Source organism: Varroa jacobsoni, unplaced genomic scaffold (assembly GCF_002532875.2).
Source record: "Varroa jacobsoni isolate VJ856 unplaced genomic scaffold, vjacob_1.0 scaffold_5, whole genome shotgun sequence".
Classification (NCBI taxonomy): Eukaryota; Metazoa; Arthropoda; class Arachnida; order Mesostigmata; family Varroidae; genus Varroa; species Varroa jacobsoni.
Genome location: NW_019212907.1, coordinates 25,968 through 41,412, shown reverse-complemented (window position 1 = coordinate 41,412; position 15,445 = coordinate 25,968). Strand labels below are relative to the sequence as shown.

The following is a 15,445-nucleotide window of genomic DNA, read 5'->3' as shown; positions in this document are numbered from 1 at the left end:
TGTGTACTGCTTTTATTATGTTAAAAAAAAACAGAAAGCATTACAAATAGTGATCAATTTCTGTCTCAACAGAATCAACACGGAGCTACGCGAGCACCTTCGATATCACCGATGACATCGGTGTTCTGGAGGACTCCGTCTTCGAAACAGGGAATCTTGCACCAGGCATATCGGGGTCCGGTTTGTTTCCGGCTCAGCTGCGCAAAATGGTCCTCAGGACCCTGTTTATAATGGTGGCAGCTTACCTTACTGTCCTTGTGTTAATGGTTGGCGTAGCCATTCTCGTTGACGAAGTCAGATATTATTTAACAACGTATAGGACAATCGCATACCTCTTATTGTATGTCTAAGATTAGGACTACTTTGGCTTTATTATATTGAGTAGTAAAGGGCCGGACAGATAATTATTTTAAGTTAAAATAATAGACCCATCAATATTTCGTAGATTAAAGACGCGCATATCTGGTAGTGGCTAAACAGGTTACACATTATTTGAAATCTGCCATAGCAGTTTAATTTAACAGAAGACTGTTCGAAAAATTCACGGAAAATATAAAATTTTCTTGTTGATAAAGGTTTGCCTATTCCGGATTATGGGACTAGTTGGTCCTATCTACCAAGGTTTTTGTTCTGCTCAATTCCAGTTTGCTCCTGCCTCTTGTTCACTGTATATGGATGCTGCGTTCGCCTGCAAGATCCACTTTCGTATTGCCGCTATTTGTGATTATTTTAGGCTACGTCGAGTCTGTTCTCTCTTGCGTTTACAATACGTACTGTATTTTCATAACAAATGGTGAGCAAAGTTACGGTTAACAGTCATAATTGTCACGTAATCTTCATAAAACGATACGTGTGAACCTTTGTATTCCTTTTTGATATTAAGAAACGCTGTATAAAACCTACGTTAATATCATTGACGTTTTTTTTTGCTACCGTAAGGCTGCTCCGTTCCGCGCCTTCATGCCTAAACTCATTCTGATTTTTTTTTATTTACCTCCCTTGTCTTCACGCACCCCCCGTGGTCCGGTGTCGCTTACCGTTTGGCAGTCGTCTGTTTGGCGACTTGCACGCAAACTATTCTTCTCTCGTACGGTGGAGTCGAGTTGATTTCGAGAAGGACCCTCGTTTTTATTTTGTTTCTGCATGCCGTCAATATGATCGTCGTGTGTGTTACCATCTGTTCAACAACTTTATGCTCGCAGCTAGATCTGGCCGTAGCCGCAGCTGCGGTTGTTGTCCTGCCGGGTGTGATAGCCTTCAAAATTCGCATCATTATCAAGCATTTCTCGCCGAGCAATTATGTCTAAGTTGTGCACATCTAAATAGAGTCCCCTACAAGCATATGTTCATAGTCAGTGTACATATACATTTATTGGGAGATGTAAAATAGGTCTAAACGCCTATTCCGCCCCCTATCGTAACGCGTCAATATGGACTCAATAATGCCGCGGTGGGTCGGAGTCGTAGAAAAAGTAATGACAAGATTTCCACGTTAGGACAAGCTAGAGTTTTGATAACGGCTAGCACTTGAAGAGAGCCAATGTCCGGCGGGTACTACGCACTAGGCGTATCTGAATTTTTCGTGGCCATTCCGGCAAACTATGTACATTGCCATACCTAAGGCAGCCAGATAGGAATACGAATGCCAAATATACAATTGACCGCATGTAGTGAGAGCTTGCAGAGCACAGAGAGTACATGTTAACTAGATGCTTTACTTTGCTTAGAAGCACGCTAAACTTTTCAAATTCCTTTTCCTCAAAGCCACTTGTTGGTTCACAGCTTCGTCCTCAAACAAGCAAATGCGAGAATACAGGAGTATTCGAACAAGGAAAAATAGTGGGGTGCTGAGGGGTAACTCCCACTTTTATTCGTCATCTACAGTTCATACGGTACTAAAATAACGTAGTCTGATCGCTCTGTAGGTGTATGGTGCCACCTGTCTAAAGGGTATCATAGCGGGAATTATCCTTACGAGCCAATTTCAAGGTAGATTTTTTAGACCTGTTGCTCGTGCATTTCTGGAACTAATGTGTGCAGTGTGCCCGTTGATGAATGGAACTAAAACAAAACATTTCGTAGAATCTATAAAGTATACGTGTGATTTCGCTATTATGAGCACTACAAAGCTTTTGCCTTCTATTAAAGCACCGACGACGTAAAACGATTACCAGCTTCACTAAGAAACTTTTGTGACTAACGATGGCCGTAGACTCAAGTCGTGCCTGCGATACCCCCGAACGACGTAGGCCATTGTTAAAGCAATGAATTTACCTATTCATAAATGAGTCATGCGTTTTAATGGCGACTATACGTTACAAGTAATTCTGCGTATTTACGAAAAAAAAAAAAATTAATAGATTCATTGTCAGACGCCCCCTAGGAAGGCAACTGTGCAATTACGATACTGTCACATGAAGGCTTACGAAACTGTGACAGTCGTGGATGGAATTAACACGATGAAAAAGATACAATAAAGTGGTTTCTATATTTTATTACCTGTTCTTGTTATTTTACATATAGTGCTTCGTCATAGATTTCATAGGATCAATAACAAGGTTTACTCGCGCTCACCTTTACCCACTGGCAAGTTGGCCCTGTTTATGTAGTACCACAATGGAGGTTTGACCACGATCATAAATAAGATTTAAAAACTGTTTCCAAAATTGCTTTCATCAACCAAACCCAGTAGCACGTACTTAATTTGCACGAAATTTAAGACAAAATCGTTGTATAAATCGAACAGGATTACATTGTATAGAACGTCTGTCAACTGAAATATCTACTGATCGGAGAAACGACTAATTTCTTTGTACCTGTAGACATTGTCGCCGCCTAATAAACATGGTCCTGCTGGTCTCGTTTATGCTGGCCGCAGTTTTGCAACTTGTTCCATGATAGGAAGAATTATGCGACATTGTACAATTTCGGATCCCCATTATGTCTTTATAACAAATGAGATGCCTTTCGTTCCATAGAACAAATCCCTTCGCGAAGGGCTGACGCCACAGGATGACTACCTCAGAGCCGTAAGGCAAGTGCTTATTCGGAGAACACCCACGAACTCCGAACTCTTAAGTAATCGGCCTTTGAGCTCCAACCATGTCTCTGAAACTCTGTCTTTCACGGATATTCTAGACACGGCAACAAATTCTTGATTGTGACAAACGACAGTGACACACCTGTTACCTGGTAAGTTAAATTTTAATTAACTTAATTATTAACGTGCTATTCAAAAAACGAGAATCGAGCCAGCAGGTGAATGACATGTGTTTGCTTATCAGCGCTGATAACTACTGAGCGATGAGGAAGGAACTATCAAATTGATTGCGTGTTTCGTTGAACCCGGTAACGGTAGATTAGGTTCTGCCTAATTTTATATGCCGAAATCATACGAAACACTATAGCAACCTAGAAAAAGCCTTATATAGTACTCTGCAATTTACCTGCCTGTCCTAGGATTTGTTTTGGTCGGAATATTTATTATAGGTATTCCATTTAGTCGACTCGGATCTAGTTGTAGTCACTTAAAGAAATGTTTACATATTGTTTCCAGCTTACCGGTTCGTTAGTGTTCGACATCGTCGTGGGAGCTCATGAACGGATAAACGCAACTGTAATAAACACACTGTTTCCCAAGTACTGCGCTATGCTCTGTCAACTACGGTCGTTCTGTACAAATAGTAATAAAGATGTTTGTAAATTATTCCTCCTCCTTTTCGATTGTGTGTTGATTTCGTTCTGTTCAGTTGAAAAAGCTAAGCATCTACAATATATCCTCATCCTTCCTCGAGGCTGCGTTCTGGTAAGATTTCAGCCTTCGAGCACGGCTGATACGTTCGTCGTCCTAACGATCGATTCATTCGTGCACACATTTGAAGACAAAAAAAAGAAACCATTATACATCGTATCTATGTTCCCTTCGGTAATTGTTTCATGTGCTGTGGGCATCAGTGTGTATAGTAAAGTAGAATTTCGTAGAGTAATAGCTAAGTGCCTGATAAACACTAGGACAGCCACACGGTGTAGTGCGTTTAGGGTGAGAAAGCTTCGTAGCTCTTCTATGCGTAAACAGCGACCGGCCTCTTGGGTTCGGTTATATTCAAAGTCATTGGCCATTTGTCATAGTAGTCACGTATGTTGGAGTTAATAATATGAGAGACTAGGCCGTTTTTGCGGTTGTCTTCTAAGAAGTCAAACACGCTTGGTAGATCCGGCAGACGATACAATGCAAGTATATGGAATGATGTAAATCACAAATGAATAGTCTTCTTTCAGTACGCCTTGAGAGATACTATGTCACATCGCAAAGTTTTGCCCACGAAAATGGCACCTTCGTACGGTTCTGTTACGTATCGAGTATGGCGAGGATGTGCTTTCTGTCATCGTGAGTCTGTGCGTTTTTCTTCGTGAGGACAGTTTTATCGCTTAAAAAAGCGCTATCTATTTAGGCAGTTCGCTGACCAGCTTGACATCTTCAATCATATATTTCAATTCATATCAAAGGCCATAAAAACGAGTAGGCCATAAAAAAAGAGCTGTCCCAATTAAGGGTGTGTAAAATCGGACCGAGGCACCGCGAGATCACGTCTATTTTGAGGGTAATTTGACGGCATCGATCTACACGCGCCTCGTCTTGGTCCGTTGTTTTCAAAGATCGTTAACAGTTAGTTGTGGAAGAGGTTTCACACAGGGAAAGAAGGCTTAAGAAATTAACCCTATCGTAACAGCACGAGTTCCTATTAGCATAGCATAGATAAAGGTGCTAAGATAGTTTTGTCAATGAAACGCAGTCGACTAAACGACCCAGACGTACAGAAGCAATGAGCTAGAATCCCAGAGGAATTGAGACAAATTCACTGTAAAACGATAGGTTTATTACAACCGGCATCCATATTAACTGCAAAAAATTAACGGGTTACGCTGGGCAGAATACGGGATAACTATCGACGTACACTATAGCTCACATTGGACCGATCATAATAATAACGTTATGAAAAAGTTCAATAAACGGCAAAATTGATTTGGGCCCGGACTTGGAAATCTGTTGTTTTACTACCCAGAATTTTTAAAGTACAGTGAAGAATATACTCACATTATTAGAAAAAAAAAAAAAAAAGTACTAGACAAAGCGAATTGTATATTACGTTTTAGTGACTATTGATGCCAAAATCGTCTCTCTAGCTTTATCGTCTTTTTTTTTGTTATTATTTTTTCATAATTGACATGTAGTGTTATTACGCTTGGCCGTTTATTCTCTATGTAAAAAACAAAGGGTTTTTTTCGATATCTGAACTAAATCAACCTATTACACGCGCACGTTTTTGTTTTATCTTCGCCCGAAACGCAAGCGTATCCAGCGGAAAGCGCGTCGTAATTCAGCTAACCGGCTGCACGTACGCAAGCTTGCAGGCGTACTCTGCACGTAGCACGGTTTATCGTTAGTTGATGAGTTAGCGCTCTTTTGCTATTATGAAATGACCTCTTCTTGTTGGAGAAGGCTACAAATTTAACAATGCCTTGTTTACAATGACAAAATACTGCAGTATTTGTCCAAGAACCTAGGAATTGGAGACGGATCTAAAGTGGCTATTTTTGCAGGTGAGTGCCGTCGTATACGCGAACATACAAATTCAACATAAACATTGCCGCAATGAAGCTAATAGAGCCGTTTACATCAGCTTCTATAGGGCTGTTATGCCTCATATATTCCCAAAAATATTATTATCAATCAAAATGTAGTTATCTTCCATTCTAACAACGAAGTGTGTCTTTTTATATAAATATATTGTAAATGACTTTTTATATAAGAGACAAGTCGAGATTACAACATTTCCCACAAAAGAGAAACGTAACACAAACAGATAGTGGCTCGAAAAAAGAAGAGAGTGAAGTACAATTTAGCAACTGCTGGCTGATTGTGCTTCACATCCCACGCCTCATGAGATAGGGATCTTCATTTGAGCAAAGCATTGTCTAAACACAAGATGGAGGATAGACAGGATTGTCAGGGAGCACCTGCTACGTATCCAGATGCCTTAGCAATGAATACGGAAAGAACGGCTTCCAATTATATCTAGCTGAAAGAAAAAGCCCTCTTGAGCTGATCGTTGTTTTAGTGCATCGGTCTCTGCGACTGGTACGTAACTCGTAGCCTGTGCGCTATAGATGTATAGTTCATTTAGCGATTTTATCGCTCTGTAAAAGCTGTTCTTACGACTACACGGCCGCTTGATAGGCTCAGTCGAATCCCTAAGCTTTTCCTCTTCGCTGTTTTATAAAAATAACAAACGTTAATGAAGATAATTTTTTTAGTTTTCCGGTTAGTCATACTGGGTGAACACACAACGGACAAATATATGCGGCTACCCTGATTCTATCATGGCTATTGGCTGTACTCAGTCTGCTTATGGATGGTGGCCACGTAACAGCGATGAAGTAACCATAGGCTACAATAAAATTTACCAAATGGCCAACAGCCAGTTTGCACGTGCATACTCGCTAACGACAGAGTATAAACATAAACTCCCTGTCTGGCTTGAGTATTGACCTCGCGAGCACTTCAAGGGGGAAATTTACTGTGGCTGCAAAATGACAATGGATCGCAAATCACCATTAACTTTCTTAGCAGTTATTTAGATTAGGTTTGGGAGTCGATTGTGATTTTTGTCCTGACTCCGTATAATCCTCATCGTTCAAATAAAAACCTATCGTATTAACAATAATGATAAAGTTCGTTTTTCGTATTTTATTTGCTAATAAATGGTTTTTTTGAAGGCTAAAATCATCGCTTTCATGTCGTTGCACGAAGGTTCGAAGCGATGCCAGCTCCTAATAATACGGCTGTCTCTGCTTCTGTTAGCGCACGTTAAGCCATGCTGTTCTCAACGTGCCGTGTCCGCGCTCGATAGTAAGCTTCTACTTGTCTTACACTATAAACCGATTTTGGTTCAATAGGAGTGGAAAACCTGCAGTTAGCAATGCTAAAAGGTAAGAAGCCAAATACGAGCTATTGGTATATCGGCGTCATTAGGTTACCTTCTGCAGACGCCCAGTATAGTTCGCTCTGTGCCCGTCTAGCTAGTCAAAGCAACAGTAATCTACGTTGTACAACATTAACACCGTACGAAATACAGAGTGACCGTCCGTCAGCTCTTCGCCTATGCTCTCGCTTGAGATAAGTTTTTATAAGAGAACTTATTGCTTGCTTACGTCGTCCCGTATTAAGCAACGCCTTCCTGCAAGCTTCCGCTCATTCTGAAATTTCGTCTACGAATCAGTTAGTCGTAGCTATAGCAAACCCTTCTCGACATTGTTATGGCTCAGTCATTTTTCTACGAATTATGCATTTTGAAGTTCTATTTATATCTTTATGATATAGAGATATCCGATATAGTTCTCAGCCCAGCCCGTTTCTATTCTGGCAAATAATGATAAGTTTCTGCTTTATCATTCTGGTAAACTTTGTCGTTGTGCATCCTTGCCATACCGGATATCCGAGTGACCAAAACCATCCGAGTGACGACGACTACAGATATAATGACAGTCGTCCATGTCCTACCTACCCCGACAAGCGCCTACCTCAAAAAGATTGTTAAGGCTGCATTGAAAAGTGGAGCAGAGGATCCAAACCGCTATGGAGATCGCTGCAGAATGCGATAAAACCCTCAATTGACGGAGGGCTTTAATCGGGTGCAGGAAAGTACCCATCATCTTGATCGGACGGAACCACTCATCGGGCAATTTTCAAATACAGCATAAACACACATTTCGTGTTCATACAAGCAGAGACACGTGAGGTCATCTAGGTGAAAAGTCTAATGTTGCCATACTTTTCTTCACGCTAGACGGGACCAGCCGCCCTAAGGTATACGAACAAAAGATCACCCACAACCCATGTACAAACGCATTCTCGACCCAATGCCGGATAATTTTATATTTATTTATTTTCGCCTTTGTCAATAGGTACCTAGTATCTAAATAAGATATAAATGCATTTTTTAAATAGAATAGTAATGTTGGAAATAGAATAAATAGAAGATATTGAGACTGCGTTGTTCTTTGTTTGCGTCAAACGCTATTCAAAGACGGCGCCCTGGACATGAGCCCAGGTTGTATCGCCCACAGGGACCTCTGTGTCGGACTAGCATCCAGCGTTCCTCTTCCTCAGTAGTAGATTCGGTGGAAGCCATGCATTGCGTAACGTACTATTACATGTGAGTTCTTTCTAAAGGAATTCCCTCTATGTTTCGCGCACGATGGCGCCGGTGGTAAAGAATTTCGAGCTGGCCCCAGCTACCGGTTTCTTCCGTTGTAGGTAGACGGCGAACGTTTTCGGTAACGAGTTGCCGTTGTAGATTCACAATAAATAGCAGCGTACCCGCTAGCACATTCATTTAGCGGTGATGGCATATTGTATGGAGTCCAAATGCGCTCTTGAGCAAAGCAGACGCCGATCGGTCAAATTTGTATAGGTTAGTCATGTTAAGGCATTCATGGATGAGGCTAAATGGACGCCATATGAGACTCTTGGTGTGAGCTTTATATTGAAGAGGCATACTGTAGCATCCAGGAAGAGGAACAATGATTTTTTTATGGTAGTGCTCATTACTAATGTTCTTCTGATGCGTTCAAACTCCGACGCAAGATGAAGTTGGGCCAAGATGGCAAAAATGGCTCACATAGTCCAGAACTGCTAGTGGCCCTGCCTCTCGAAGATTGATGGCTAAAATTATAAAACGAATATATTAAATATCGAACAATACATAGGAGTGCTTTAATATATATATGTAAGTGTATTATTGTACAAGTGATACCTTAAAGTCCTAATATCTAAGTAAAAAACAGCTTTCGCTCAGGGTGACGATATGCTCTCACTTCTATCCGTCCTACTTTTTTAAATATATGCGTCTTTGGAGAAGCATATCTTGGCATCTGGCAATCGATTTTTAAGAAAACAAATTGCCCATATACCATAATATATGGATCTTTCTCTATGAAAAATTGCTACTTCAGACGGCATCTTATGTTACAAATCGCCAAATAATCTCAAATACGTCCCTATGGAGGACATTATCACAAGCTCGCACGAGTTTATACGAATACTCTACCAAAAGCTATGGGAAGTGCGGTTCTGCCTTATTTTCCGAGCGTTCTTAGCATTTTGTATGTTACATTCGACACGCTTTGATTGTCGGGTTGCGACGGCATCTGAAACCTCGGTAGCTTACACTTTCGTTGGGACAGAGCAGACCACTCTGTAATGCGCAGAAATTAACTTCTGTTTTGGCCTGATACCTTTCCAAAGATCGCTATGGTTGGAGTAATGACGAAAGTAACTAGAGATCATTTTTGTCAATTTTAGGATTGATGATTTTTTATTTGTTCAGCTATATTTAGTGCTAGAAGGCCAATATTCCGCGCACTTCATGATCAGAAGACGCCGTACGATAGCATTAAAAAACTCATGATTGATCCAGAAAAGTAACATTAATGCAAATCATATGATACGTTTATTAGCGCTATCGCGAGATCGTTACTTGTCTTAAATCTTCTAAGCTAAAATGTCACAATCAATAAATGGGGTTACACACGACGTTTGGGTTTGATGTTGTTAGACAACGAAAGGTCGTTTAGACCAGCTAGATGACCCGGTTACATTACGTATCAAATTGTAATAATACTCATAATCCATATAAAAGTGTGACCTTATTCCTGCCGAAAGTATTCTATGCTTGGCCCAAGCTTACACGACAATGTTACAAAGCTAGACCCGAAGGCCGTGATGCCCTCTGATTAGCGAGTGTAGCAAAAGGTGATAATATTAACAGCAGGCCCGATTCTCACGCGCCGCAAGGTACCGCTGTTTATATTGTTCACTTGAGCCTTTCTATCTACTTTAAATTATTGCATTGTAAACTGTTGCCTTAGTTTTATTCAAGATCGCTTTGTTCTGCTCAGATATACCTGCTGGCCAAATGTCTCCTACAGTCAAGAAGACGGCCCTAATACTTTCGCTGATATTCATGAAGCTTTTGACTTGTCTCGAACCGTTCGGCGTAAAGGCACAAGTATCAACAGTTATGTAATGGAGTATAGGACATCCAGACCCTCAAGAACCTTCAGTTCACCAACGTGCAGTTTCACAAGAGAAATACATATTAAGATATTAAGATATCCACATATTAAGAGAAAACTGAATGCTTTTTGGGTATGATCGGTGAGATATATGGGTTTTGCAAAGACGGAAACACTTTTTTCTCCGATCCGATATTCAACATTAGAGCCGCCTAAATTACAATCAATATTCAGTCGTATGAGATTTCGCAAACGTCAAGAAAAACCATTGCGTCCTTGTCGAGACTGAAATGTTTCCAGTCGCGACGCTCTACCTTTACGAGTAGACGAAGACGTGGAGCAGGACTAGGTTTATATAATAGTCCTACATCTGTCGACGCGATGGCACACAGCTAGTTTATGTGTAAATATAAAACATACGAAATTGTTTGAAAAAATCTGTCTAGAGTTATTCTATAAACAACCTTGTAGTATTATCGGTGAACCGCCATTTACGGCGCAATGTCAGGACGCATTTCGGACACAACATAACAGCGCAAAGGATCCGAAAGATCAGTAATTATTTATCTAAGAGAACGAACACCCCTTGAGAAATTCGTATCATGATCATCGATGACAGCTATCTTTGCATACTGAAATGTCTTTCGGGGGTCGAAGCAGGAGTGACACTGCGGGACGCCTGAATAACAGTGTACGGATAGAATCGTCTACTTGGAACCTTGAAATGACTATAAACAAGATTAGGGCCTCACCAAATTGCCAGATATTCATATCGTTTCATTAACAAACAAAACGAAGAACACGCATTAGAAATATCGAACTAGGAAAACTTCAGCCGAAGTCGCTATATGTTATAAGTCATAAGGTAAATTACTCCAATGATATTTAAAAGTATCTATTTATTGTTAGTTTTTTTTTTTACGATTATACGAGTTCGAATTAAAACTTGAACTTCAATTAAATAGATGTGGAAAAGAAAACATTGGCCGAGCACACTTGCACGTTATATTGATTTCCCAAGGAAAACGGCGCACTCGGAGTTCGAATTTTGACCTTTTCAGTTGGGCGAAAATGACAGAACCGTATTCATTCGATTACCAAGCAGTTTTGGTATTTAGGACAATACTGGCCGCCACAGCGAACCCTACCTAGCTGCAGTCAGTCATGGATCTACCGCCAGACTGTTGGCCTTATGGCGTCATGTTGCTTCATTGAACCTACGATCGAATTGACCGTCGGCGCCTTTTTTGTCCTTTCCTCATACTCTACTCCCCGCTCTAGATAGATGTTTAGATTATTATAGCAGTACTGGCTCTCCATGTTGATTTTTCTTATAGAATCATTTTTTGCCCTGCTCCATTTGCTGTCACTCTTTATTTGGCTTTTTTTTTTAGCTCGCTTTAAACTCACCTACAAATGTTGTCCGAAGCAGCTATTGTCATTAATTTTTACCGTGTAGCTTGATGATATAACCAGATTACAGAGAGCTTTGCGCGTTTCGCCATGTTTGTCCACCGCCACGGCCGCCGTCAGTTGATCAGGCAACCAGTTTGATTGTTGAGGATTTCGCAATTCGACCAAGTGATTATCGTCTTTGTGTTGTTGTCTACATTACATTTCTATGTTTAAGAGATCGACGCTAAACAATAACCAGCCAAGGGCTGGGTACAGTTTCAAACAAAGGTGATTATCAGGACGTCGGCAAACATTGCTATCGTCCACTTATGAGCATTTCGTGTGACCATTTGCTTGGTCGGACCGCTCGGTAGCCAAGGCCTGCCTATCCATCGCCTACTCTATCGGCCGTTGGCCATTCACGTTGACGATCGGTCTCGACTGTTGTCATAGCGTTAACGACGACAACAACGATAGCACAGACAATCATTTATCATTCCAGGCGTGAACGCGACCTATACAGCATACAAGCCGCCGCTGTAAAGCTCGCTTTCTATTGAAGTTCATGTTGTTACTATTGCAGCTGCTGTTAGCGAGCACCGGCCGTGGTCCACATTGAAGTCCTGCCGCTAAGGTGGCAGGTGCATCATCGCTGGACATGTTGGCGAGGGCGCACGCGTCCGTTCTGTCTTCGCTAGCTGAGTCAGCAACGATTGCACTGGGATAGGTGGCGACGGCGGCTAGCTGTTGGCCAGCTGGACCTTACCATGCCGTACTAGCGGCGGCCTCATGTCGGCCCTAGACGCTTTCGCCATCAGCCGCTGGACTGACGCATCCACGACAACAACGCGAAGATGAGATAGGTGCCTATCGCATAATGGGTGGAGCTGATATTACCGGCCGACAGCAGCGTCGTCGCGTTTGCCTCTGTACGCTCAAAACATACGTCTTCTCCGCCGGAATCATTTGCTGCGTTGAGTGAATGATCCTGCTGCCTACCGTTCGATCTGTCAGAGACGTCGGCAGCCTGTTACGCTTATATTATGACTGTTACGATGGCGACGACGCTAACTAATCGCTCTGTTTAAGAGAAATGCTACTCTATTGCATTCGCGCAGGTCGATGCCATTAAGCGTCCATCTATCATGGGCGAATTCTTCGTAGAATGCTCGAAATGACGGTTCAATGGCACAAGGCCTTTACTGGCAGTAGCTATAGCAGCTACAGTAGACATAATAGTATCAATAAAACTGAGCGCACTAACAACGATGCCAACAGAAACGTATTAAGCCTGAAAGAAGGACGTCCCCGAAATACGCTTGACGAAAAAAACAAAGGATTAATGTTTTTTCGCAAACGAAATCGGGCTAGTCGTTATGATTGTAATTTGTGTGGCGCATTTGCCATTTAGAGATGATCTGAAGCCCTTACTGGCGCTCTTCTTTAGACTTCGAGTAAGTAATTGGCTATTGCACCTTTCGCACGGCCGCTGGTCGGCGTTTGACAGGTGGTAATATGCATATCTGGAAGTCGAGATGTTGGCAATAACACAGTTTCGTCCATTGATGTTGATTGCTGGCGCGTGTTAAATGAAGACCTACGTAGGATAGGACTCCATTGCCAACGAAGTTCACCACGTCATATGAGACTATATCAATACTAAGCTGTAACCATATAAAAGTTTGATGAATAGAAGTTTTTTACATGTAGATCGAGCAATGCATCCGTATTTCAAGGCCAGAACCGCTCAAAACCGAGAGGATAGGTTTTGATCAGTCAAGGCCTGCTCAATAAACCGTGCACATACTTTTCAGTTTGTTGTCGCAGTCACCTAGGTTTAGCAGAGACGATGATCAATATGACTCGAATTTTGCATCCAGCCTTGCTGTCTAGCATTGTTCCAGATGACGTCTATAGCCGACCGTTCCTGGTATGACAATATGCGTCACCACACGTTAAACTGTCATACGGCTAATGGCTACAAATAGACTCGCTAGCAAAAAGTGCAACAAAAAACTTGCTAATAAAATCTATCTAGTGTTGCTAATTGGTAAAATGTGGTCTATACGAAAAATGAAGCACACATATCGTGCGTGCATCGATCACGCCTAAACCTCGAGTGCTGATGCCAATACGTTGCCTTTAATCTCTCCCACCTAATTTATTCTATCTAATATTACATCTAACTCTAATTGATACCGTTAGCAGCGACGTCGATCATGGCATTGAGGTAAGCGTTGCCAAGCCATTGGCCAGATGTCCGCAGTACCCTCATAGTACCTCAATTCAGCGTCTAAAGTTCAATTACTGCCGTTTACCGTTGCTGTTATCCCTGGCGTTTCCTGACGGCTTCAATTTTTAGCCACTTATATAATCCATACTATTCGTGTATGTCAAAGAGAAATAAATACTGTTTCTGCATTCGCTTCGGTGATCAGGTTCAAGATTTGTCCAGTACACGCGTAAATGGGTATGTGGCAGATTTTTGCAGGTTCATTTACTCGATAGTGTTTCCTTCGTCCGCAACGCGAACAGGTGCTCGCCCACGATGCCTGTGACACCCACGGAGCTAGCCAAATGATGTCGTATTATATCGGTTCGTCGTCGGCAGACGGCTGGAAGAGCTGAATGCCTTCAGTAAGCTGAATAACGTTAGGCGGTAAGCGCTAACTATCGAAGTAGCGCCTCAGCGGCATATTTCGCTACCAGCAGAATTAACATCAGCAACATTAGAAAGAAACAGATGCAATAAGTACCTTTCTGATCAAGCTGGCCAGGCTGAGTTAGAACTTATGTGAATGGCTGAACAACAAGAAGTTACACGTTTATATAAAGCGAAGAATAAATTACATAGGCGGCACGGATGAACGCATTGTTTACGTTACATATGTGATGAGATAACAAGCGGCAGGTAATAACCAACAGGTGATCGATCGATCGATCGTTCGCAAGACATCTTGCAGGTAAATCAGATGATCGGCCGTGAGATCCGAATGTAAAAACAGATCTATAAATAGATAAGAGAAAAAAAAATGAGCGAGAAAAGAGGAATCGCTAGAAAACGTTTCTCGTTGTCTGTTTATACTTGTCTATATCCTTTATTTAGCACAACGAATTTGCCTGATTATTACCTATGTAACCATACAGTTGATGCTAATTATTATTTATACATATATAATGAGTTTGATTGAATTTTAGATTTAAACACATGTATGAATTTCGGCTTGAAAGATGGACACAACGGAGTCTGATTTTACTTTTGGTAACTGGAAAGTCTGTCAAGTATCATAGAATAGGATATACGGCCGCGACTGCGAAAGTGAGAGTGGGTCGTAAGACAGACCGAAGCAGCATTATCATGAAGGTTCTATGCTACATTAAAAATGCAGTGGTAATAATTATGTTGGTAAAATAACGCTAGTAATACGTAAACACCAGCATTTCAATTTCTGATTTTTCCATCGTGAAATACACGAAATAAATCATTTCTTCGACACGCTTTCTTATTACTCGAGTAGAATAGTATTCGAATAAAACAAATTGTCTCTCCGTAACAGCGCCTGCCTTGATAGGAGTGTTATTAGTGTCACAAAGGCCACCACTTCTGCACATCGTCAGTGGTTGATGTATCCTTTCGGCATCGCTGTTGTGTGGGTACGACTCGTCCTGTACGAAGTGTGATCACAAATAACCAGCTCTGTACTCGTGCTGAGCTTCGCAATGGTTACCATACTATTTCAGGCCAGGGTACATACACAAAGAAGACGCTCGATGTTGCCTGTTATCCTTTTGTTCGAGTCACACCGTTTTTTCGATTCAGTATAGCTTGATCTCTCAGCCGGACGCGATTTCCACACGTGCCCTAGTTGCGGCAGTACGTAACCGACACAGAGTTCTCTACAGCTCGGCCTCTTTCAAAGGTGACATGTTGTTTTATAGTGATTACGAATTTCCGATTGTGCGCCGCCGTTGA

The 15,445-nt window shown here is 41.6% G+C and overlaps 1 protein-coding gene across 2 annotated transcripts in view; it reads left to right on the top strand.

Annotated features, from left to right (window-relative positions):
• The window catches only part of LOC111259778 (uncharacterized), a 5,150-nt gene extending 1,432 nt beyond the window's left edge, over nucleotides 1-3,718 (top strand). Inside the window, exons 3-6 of one of the 2 annotated variants that reach the window (XM_022832118.2) lie at nucleotides 73-340; nucleotides 645-793; nucleotides 2,979-3,192; nucleotides 3,557-3,718. In XM_022832118.2, the coding sequence (XP_022687853.1) occupies nucleotides 73-340; nucleotides 645-793; nucleotides 2,979-3,016 (455 nt within the window). In that variant the 3' untranslated portion in view covers nucleotides 3,017-3,192; nucleotides 3,557-3,718. Of the gene's footprint in view, nucleotides 1-72; nucleotides 341-644; nucleotides 794-1,047; nucleotides 3,193-3,556 lie in introns of both variants that reach the window. The other variant, XM_022832032.2, reaches the window with a different exon arrangement.
• The last annotated feature ends 11,727 nt before the right edge of the window (nucleotides 3,719-15,445 follow it).